Source organism: Propithecus coquereli, unplaced genomic scaffold (genome assembly GCF_000956105.1).
Source record: "Propithecus coquereli isolate 6110/MARCELLA unplaced genomic scaffold, Pcoq_1.0 Scaffold4, whole genome shotgun sequence".
In the NCBI taxonomy this organism is placed as follows: Eukaryota; Metazoa; Chordata; class Mammalia; order Primates; family Indriidae; genus Propithecus; species Propithecus coquereli.
This window is the reverse complement of record NW_012149729.1, coordinates 714,774-723,853: the sequence shown is the minus strand read 5'-3', so window position 1 is coordinate 723,853 and position 9,080 is coordinate 714,774. Positions and strand designations below refer to the sequence as shown.

General features: G+C 50.7%; 1 protein-coding gene across 1 annotated transcript; it reads right to left on the bottom strand.

The window, feature by feature from the left end:
* Positions 1-1,837: 1,837 nt before the first annotated feature.
* Positions 1,838-7,309, bottom strand: LOC105817100 (late histone H2B.L4-like). The gene is made up of 4 exons (XM_012652724.1): positions 7,258-7,309; positions 5,870-5,891; positions 4,225-4,303; positions 1,838-2,074 (listed from the first exon to the last, which is right to left on the bottom strand). Exons 1-4 carry the CDS (start codon positions 7,307-7,309, stop codon positions 1,838-1,840), a joined length of 390 nt encoding a protein of 129 aa, XP_012508178.1.
* Positions 7,310-9,080: the final 1,771 nt, after the last annotated feature.

The following is a 9,080-nucleotide window of genomic DNA, read 5'->3' as shown; positions in this document are numbered from 1 at the left end:
TGATGGATGTGAAGGGGTGCTGGATTTGGGGTCAGAAGGCCCCTTGTGTGACATGAGCACAACCTTGCCTACCTTACCAGGGTCTGCTGAGAGTTTACACTGTCCTCGGGAACTAGACTCGTGTCCAGGATTGTTAATGTAGTGGGTGCTACTCAGTCATGTCTGAGGTTTGCCTTCAGCCATCTGTGGGTATCCTCCACTACTGCTACAGGCCCACGAGGCCATGTTTCAGAAAATACAAAACATTATAACAGCAGCTGCCTGATGCTGGTCACCGAGCAGTGAGCTTTTTGGCTCAGGGTTAAGTAGGAGTTTATGAATAAACAAACATAAGGAACAGAGCCAATGAAAGGAGAAGGGAGGCAGTGTGGGGAAGGAGCAAAGAGGAGGAACGCTCAAATTTCAATGTACATCCTATTAAAATGCAGATTCCATCCTAGATCTGAAGTGGAGCCCAAGAGCCTATATTTCTTTTTTTAGAGATGGGGCATTACTCTGTCACCCAGTCTGGAGTACAGTGGCGCCATTGGAGCTCACTGCAGCCAAGAACTCTTAGGCTCAAGTGACCCTCCTGCCTCAGCCTCCTGAGTAGCTGGAACTACAAGTGCTCACCACCACACCTGGCTAATTTATTTTTTGTAGAGATGGGTTCACCCTACATTGGTCAGGCTGGTCTTGAACTCCTGGGCTCAAATGATCCTCTTGCCTCAGCTTCCCAAAGTGCTGGGATTGCAGGTGTGAACTGCCACTGTGCAGCCAAGAGCCTCATTTCTAATAAGCTCCCAGGTGATGTGGATGTTGCTGGCCCATGAAACACAGCTTGAATGGCCAGGTGTGAGACAGTGGGGAGTGGGTGGGAGTGAGGCTCAGGGGCCGGATCTCCTGGAGCTGCCCTTTGCCAGCTGTGCTCATGGAATGCCGCTGTGAGGCTTGAGGTATGAGAAAATACAGGTGAAGTATGTAGCATCGCAGCCAATGTCAGCCATATTACAAGGTGATGCTTTTTTAGCATATGGAGTTGAAGGTGACAGCAAGCCACGTCTGTCCAATTACAAAGGCAACATAAAGGATTTTTAGATTTGTCTAAATCTTACTTCACTCCTCCCTCTCCAAGCTTGGAAGAGACTTTATGGGTCATATGCCCACAAGATAGAGCAGGGACTGCATGAGATAGAGAAAAAGCAAATGTGGTCAGATGTTAAATGATAAATCTAGGCGAAGGATGTGAGTGGCCATTGTACTTTCTTGCAAATTTTCTGTGGGTTTCAGATTTTTCTAAATAAAATTAGGGAAGAAAAGTTACATTCCTGCTGATTTGTTCTGAAGTTAAGGGGAAGAAAATGTTGGGGGAAAATTAAAAATGTTATTGATCTCAGCAGGTTTAGAAGCCGGTATGGGCCTTTGGTTTTGTATCTTGATGAATAGATCCATGTGGCCCCTTCAGAAGCACATGGCCTGTCATATAGGATGCATGATGGTTGCTGGGAAATATTATAAAACCACAGCCTAAAAGAGTAACACAGACAAGGAAATTTCAGACCCAGGGAAACATCTGGCAGTTAACCCAGGACTCTAGTCCAGGTCGCAAGTCCTACTTCAGCTCACTACCAATGAGAACATTTGTATGTTTATAAAAGCACTGTCATGTCACTAATGGGATACACCCAGAAGGCAGTTTTTAAAAACCATGAATGTGAATTGTTGTTTCTCCACCTGTGGTAGCCTCACACAGTGAGGATACCCTTGCCCCAGATGACACCCCAGCCCCACACATCCCTCTTTCAAATCACCACAGTGCACAGGAAGAGCTGACCCTTTATTCATGTCAGTCCCTGGATCACTTGGAGCTGGTGTACTTTGTGACAGCCTTGGTGCCCTCAGACACAGCGTGCTTGGCCAGCTCCCCAGGCAGCAGCAGACGCACAGCTGTCTGGACTTCCCGGGAAGTCAGGGTGGTCCGGCTTGAGTACTGGGCCAGCCGGGCGGCCTCACCAGCTAGCCGCTCAAACATATCATTCACTAACGAGTTCATGACGCTCATGGCCTTGGCAGAGATGCCGATGTCGGGGTGCACCTGGAGAAGCAGCAAGACCACTCTGTTAACAAGGAGCTTTGCTTTCACCACAAACCTCAACTCTGAGCTGGGGGCCCTAGGAAGCAAATGGCAGGAGGCAAGGCCTCCTTGCTAGCCCTTTGCCAGAAGCCAACAGACACGGAAACTTCTATGGTATGTGTAAGTTTAAACAAAAAAACAAGTTTCTCCAACTGCAAGAGTTAACACTATTAAGTTCCTTGTATATGTAAGCATCTATATTTAACAAACAGAATCAGTTACACATGCATCTTGCTTTTTCCATTTAATACATTTTCATGGTATTCCATGGTATTGATGAATCATACACTAGTTCATATAACCATTCCTCTCTTAATGGATATTCAGGTTTTTCTTTTTCTTTTTTTTCTGTTAGGTGGTGGTATAGGAAATATATATCTTTGAACCTTGTATGAGCATAATGAAGGTTATTCCCAGAGGTGGGACTGCAGGGCCAAAGGGTTTGTGTACTTAACTTGGTAGACAGTTACCAAGTTACTCTCCAGTGTGCACATGATATAGTCATAGCACCAGACTAGGAGGTGAAAGACCCTTGTTCTGTGGCTGTTCCATGAATCACCATGACCTTGAATAAGGCACTTCTTTCTGGGCATCAATTTCCTCTTCCATCACACAAGCTTTTGAATTAGGTGATCTCTAACAAAACAAATTGTAAGGACCTGATGACAATCCTAAAGTGAGTGGGTAGACCTTGTCAGGTGTAAAGTGGGAGAGAAGTGACTGCCTAACAACCTACATGGAGCCAGTGGTGGAGACAGTACTGGCTTGGGCAAGACCCTAGCATCCTTCCTGTGCCCCTGTCCTCAGGGGCACACAGGGGACAGGGGCACACAGGGACCAGGCTCCTGACACCTGACCACTGGCTCTCCCACTGCCTCTGGTCACCACTGCCTGCAGGAAGTCTTCAGCTGGCACAAGGTTGGTTTACCCCAAATCCCCTCTGTTATCAGAACATCCTGTTCTCCTTAGGGCTGTGGAGTGAGAAATAGCTCTCACCCTCAGTGAGAGGTAAGGGGCTAACTTTCTCAGCAGTGCTCTCCTCTGTGAGTCCAGACCTGGTCCAACATAATAGTCACAGTTTTTGAGCCCCAAGGTTGGCTAAGCTGCAGGGCTCAGTAACACTGCCACCCCACTTTCCTCAGGGCACTGGAATCTGTCCTCTGATGCTTTCCTTCTGGCCAACCCACATCAATGCTGGGTCCACCCTCCACCTAAGAGTATCCCTAGACACCCAGATTGTCAGTCCACTAAAACTGCTACTGGGGTTCAGGTGGAGACTGGCTCTACCTCTGGGACCTAATCGAGCAGAGGAGTAAGAATTTTAGGCAGACTCGAGAGATCCAGGGTAGGTAACACGGCTGCCTGGCCCCCTTGCTTCTGGCCCTGGCTCTGCTCAACAGGGCAGTGGCTCTGGGTCCTCCAGACAGACTGGTTGTTGGGTACCCATTGGTGCCCAACTACCTGCCAACGTGCTGTGTCCCAGGAGTAGCTGCTTCTCATGCATGAATAAAGGGCACCTGCATCTCCTGTGTGGTAGGGGACAGGGACACACAGGAAGGATGCTAGGGACTTGCCTAGAGCAAGGGAGCCCAGATGGCCACTATCGGGTCACATGACTCAGCTGCCCCACGGAGCCTTTATGGGCCTTGGGTTCTTGGTCTGTAAAGTAAGCAAACCCTAAGCCTCTCTGAGACAGTGCTGCATGTCCAGAGGTCTCCCTGACCCCAGCTCACACTGCCTGCTCCTCTTCAGTCACCACTGATATCCTGTTTGTACCATATTTGGTACCCAAGCACCTTCAGCCCAGCAGAGTGTGGTCTTCTTGTCCTTTAATTACGTCCCCTCCCCTAACCATCTTATCTATGTAAAAGCCCTGTAAAGTTTTGGAGGGTGGAGGGAAGTGTGATTTACATGGCACCTACGTATCACAAGTGCATGAGATACTGGGGGGTGGAGAGACCTCTGAGATGAGGTCCTGCCACCTCAGGAGGGGCACAGCATGCCTGAGCTGCTTGCCCCAGTGGCAGTACTAAACCAAGTTAGAGCTTCCAGTCTGGTGCCCCGTTAAGGCGCTTTCCAGTACATCCCTCTGCCCCACTCCCTACTCTCACCTGCTTCAGCACCTTGTAGATGTACATGGAGTAGGTTTCTTGGCGCCGGCAACGCTTTTTGGACTTCTTGTTCCCAGAACTGCCATGCCCACGGCCTCCGGCCTGCTGTGGCTGTCCTTGCTCTGTGCTCATCCTCCAGCTCCTCAGACAGCCCCCTCGCAACCTCAGGAGCCACTTTTATGCAGTCAGTTGCTCTGCCAGGTGTGGCTGGGGGCATGCACCTGGGATGGAGGGGGCGGAAGGCGAGGGGTTTGGCTCAACCCAATCCAGAATGTGCTCTGGGTTAAACCTGAAAGAAACTAATTGCTCCCTCCTCTCCCCCAAGTAATTTCCTGTCTGAGAATCAAGAAATCCTTCACCAGACCCCCCCTCCCCTATTCAACCACCTCCCAATGTATTTACACATCGTTAAAGTTCACACAACTCCAGACCACCAACCTGTAATCACTGAGCGCCCAGGTGCTCAGCATGGCTCAGAGTGCTGGGGAGTTCCTGAAGGAGCACAGGCTCCCTCCCCTCAGAGCTGATGAGATAAGACCGGTTCACACTGGTGATGGGGCCAAATGGTGTGGCATCCATGGTAGGAGACCTCAAGTAGCCAGACACAAATGATACAAATGGGGATCTATCTGAAGCCAGTTTTGTAGGATGGGTATCATCTAACTGGGAAGAATAGGGGAAAGAGAAATGGTATGAAAAGTAGAGAGTGGAATCAATGCAAGTAGAGTATAGTGAGGCTTGGAGTGAAGGCAGAAGATGGAACAAAATGGCTGAGCCTGGACTAGAGGCAGAAAGCAGGAAGCACCCCAGGATGGAGGTGCAGAGAAACAGTGGATGCTGTGGGGGTCATGGAATTTAGCTGCAAAGGAAAGAAAGAGGCCGTTGTGAAATGGAGAAAGTCAGTCATCTTACTTAGCACCTACATGTGAAGAAACATTTCAGGGCCTTGAATGCTGTGATTAAAGAAATCTGGAGCAACATGAAAAATATAGGCTTGGGGGAAAAGAGGATATTCCATATCAAGAGAGGTGGGGGAAGAGTGCCAAAGACAAGTATCACCTGCCAGTGTGAGCAAGCAATCCCCACCTCATTAACATACCACTCCTCCCAGTTCCCAGCATCCGGTTACATCTTACCTGCTAAGGTTTAACAGGACTAAGGGGGCAATTCTTAACCCAAAACAAGGCACTGCTAAATTTAGAAATATATATTTTGTGGGTTTTTAAAACATTCTTAAAATGATCAAGATTGGCATTTTTCCTGATAAATCAGCTGACTAGAATACTTCCATTCCTCCAGGTTCTGAAGACCTTTCATCCCTTAGCACCTCAGATACAGTACTCTGGAGCCCGCAACAGCCTTTACCTGGATTCTTTTAAATACCTGGGCACTTCCTTGGCTCAAGTAGTGGGAGTTGTTCCTGCTGTCCCAGCAGCTCCCTCTCCAGATGCCATTCTCCCGTGGACTAAGGCTCTGGACACTCAGGACAGACTGATGTGGGCCATTCTGCTCAGGCCCCACTTAAAGCACAAAGCAGCTCAGCCAGGCCCATCTGCGGTTGGTGGTGGGGCAGAGGACACCTGTGTCTCAGTTGCGGCATCTCACCAAGCCCTCTTGTGCCCTCCACCTAGTGTAGCTCTTGGACTTCGTGGCCCTCTTAGAAGACCCTACTCATCTTCCGAGTTAGAGCACTAACCCTGCCTCATAAGCAGCTACTCATGAGAAACTTCCCTCCCTTTTCAATACTTCTGTCTCCTATCTAAATCACAATTTAGTATTTGATTTATGTCTATTAATATATCTTGTTCTCTAGTCTTGTTGGCCTTCCCACTAGATCATGAGCTCCTTGGGGGTTTAGATACCATCTGGGGCATCTTTCCCTCCATAGTCTTAGATGTACTATAATTAGAACTGAAAACTCTTGACTGTGCCATGTTTTCCCAGAGGGATGGCTACTGAGGTTCCAGAGGTAGAGTGATGATTCCGCACCAGTGAGGAAGGCCACTGGTGTGCCTAGTGGCACAAAGCCTAGAAGTACTATTCAGATTCAAAAGAACCAGATAAGGTATGCAGATCCCTGGGCTAAAAGTAAATTAGATAGTGCTGATGAAAATTATGGCTGTGGACAGGTAAAATCATAAAACCTCCTGTATCCCAGCCTGAAGAGTGGTTCACAAACCTTGGTGTGAAAATGCAGACTCCTGGCCATTTCTGCATCTCATCAAATGGAATCAGTAGGTCTGGAGCTCAGGAATCTGCATTTTTAACAAGGATCCCAAGTATTGTGGTGCAGGTGGTGGTAGGAGAACCTCAGATCACACTCCGAAAAACATGCTCCGGGGCAGCGGTTCTCAAAGCGCAGCCCCTGGACCAGCAACATCCGCATCACCTGGAAGCTTGTAAGAACTGCTAACGTTCTGGGTCTCGCCCCAGACCTACCGAGCCAGCAATCGGAGCCGGTGGGCCCTCCAGGTGATTCTGATTCATGTGTAGTGTGTGAACCACAGGCCTGCCTAAGAAAAGGCACAGCTTCAAATCAGCAGAATGAGAACTTCTTCCAGTTCCTACGGACTAGTCTTCAGTCCCCATCTATGCCACTGACTCCAGCCCCAGCTCTTGCCCAGAGGAAGTGAAAGTTGGCACTGCAGGGAGGAGGGGAAGCTACCCCAGAGACCTGAGAAGGAAGGTAGGAACTGTGGCTTCCTCTTTATTTGTTGGCCACTTTGTAGGTGCCCTGCAGGTCTAAAAGTTACACTGTTAATTAATTAAAACTGACCAGGACTAAGGACCTGGTCCAGAGCTCCAAACCAGAAGCAAAAAGGAATAGGCGTGGTGGGCTGGGGTGTACTCCGATATCACCAAAACCCAGACAAGGAAGCTCTTAAATGCAGATTCCTGGGTCCTTTCCAGATTACCATATCAGAATGGCGGGGCCTAGGGAATCTACTTTTTCTTTTTTTCAAGTCCACCCCCGCAGCTGGTGGGGGAAACTTTGAGACTGCCTTGGCTATGGAGCAATGACTGACCCCTAACCTTGGGGCAGGACCGGAGGCCCTGCATAAGCTCTGTGCTCTAGAACAGCCATATTATTATTTTAATAGAGGCAGGGTCTCACTCCGGCACCCAGGCTGGAGTTAGAACACCCTTCTAGAACTTGCCTGTGGACACAGATCACCTGAGGTTCTTGTTAAAACACAGGCGCAGATTTATTGGGTCTGCCATGCGGCAGCGGTTTCTGCATCCGTGATGCGGTTGTTGCTGGTCTAGGGACCACACTTTGAGGAGCAAACCTCCGGAGGACTCTCCTAGCCAATCTCCTGAGGTATGTGGGTCTTCCCAGCCATGCAGGGACCGCTCCCCGCCACCTGATTCCAACTATCCCCAGCTTCCTCCACGCACCCCAGCTCCTGAAGCCCTTCTCACACGGCCAAACTCGGTCCTCTGATCTGCCCTGCAGAAGTGGAAATGCCAGAGATGACTGGGAGAGTCAAAGCCAGGCCCCGCCCCGCCCACTGTCCTGAGGCGTGGCTCTTGGCGGCTGCACACCAAGGGGAGCCTGAGATCCTGCAGCACGTGATCCAGGCAGTGGCTCTCCCACAGCTCGACCGGCACCACCTTGTCCTTGAGCTCCAGCTGGCGGCCGGCCACACAGTCCAGCAGGCGCCCTCTGGTCCTAGACGGTGTGGAACCCGCGCACAGCCCCAAGTAGCGCAGGTAGAGCGACGAGAGCCTGTCCTGGAAGGGCTGCCGCTCCCGCTCGGGCACGGGTTCCAGCAGGGGCTGCTCTGGGTCCGGCAGCTCTTGCAGGGTCACATGCGAGGACTCCCAGAGGCTCTGGTAAGCTCTGGAGGGAAGACAGCGCCCACTCTCTGAGCCGCGAGTCCTCCCGGGAGCGTGAACTCGGGGTTCCAGAAGGTGTGATGTTACTCATGGCACCAAAACGGACTTTAGTGAAGTGAGGGGCCCGCAGGGGAGTGTGGGCACGGCCTGGGCTTAGAGAGGGTGTGAAATTGGGGTCAGCTGATGGATTAGCAAGGAGAACGGAGAAGGGACATGATCCTAAGGTTTGGGCGGGAGGCGGCCAGGGAGTGGGGCTTCTGTAAGGTAGGGGTCTTTTGGCGTCAGGCGCAGTGGGTCCCTCCAGGTGAGGGTGCAGACCATGGATGCTGCGGTGGTCTGGAATGGGGGGTGGGGAGTAGGAGTGACAGATGGGTGTGGAGAAGGGTCCCTTCCGCAGAGCAGAGCCCTGGTTCTGGCACTATTAATAATCGTCCGAGGGAGATCTGCAGAGGGAAAGCCTGCCCCAGGCAGGAGCAGCCAGGGAGCTGTGAATGACTGGGACCCAGCCAGGTGGCCCAGCACCCAAACTCCCTCTCTGCCCCGGCCTCTCAGGACCAGGGAGGCGCTTTGCCTTTGCTCTCTCAGCCCTGAGGCCTCCACTCCAGCTCCTCACTCGCCCCTTGGACATGGGGCCTGCTCCTCCTCATGCTGCCCTTTGGGGGCTGGCTGTGGAATCCACAGAACCCAAAGCCAGAAGGAAGGACAACCTGGTTTTAAGAGTTATGACCCATTGTACCAATGATCTAGGGCTAAGGAGAGGGAGCTGGGTGGGTGCAGGATTGGGGACACTTATCTTGGAGGACTTCCTGGAAGCTGCATGCTGAAGAGAGGGAGTGTGGTGGCTGCAAGCTCCTAAGTAGCAAGCTTTGGAAGGTTAGGGCAGAATGTGGGGTCGACTGTGGCTATTTTTCTTGTGAGGATTAAATAAAACAAGTCTCTATTTGAAGTCAACTGTAAACTGTGAAGCTCTGGATATAATTTCTTTTCCCCAAATTTAAAGCTTATATGACAAATAG

Coding starts and splice junctions, on each gene's coding strand:
- LOC105817100 (XM_012652724.1), bottom strand. CDS start 7,309: ATGGCTGTTCTAGAGCACAGAGCTTATGCAGGGCCTCCGGTCCTGCCC. Junction 5,892..7,257: donor GCCTCCGGTCCTGCCCCAAG/GTTAGGGGTCAG, acceptor GAAGATGAGTAG/GGTCTTCTAAGAGGGCCACG. Junction 2,075..4,224: donor TCTACAAGGTGCTGAAGCAG/GTGAGAGTAGGG, acceptor CTGCTTCTCCAG/GTGCACCCCGACATCGGCAT.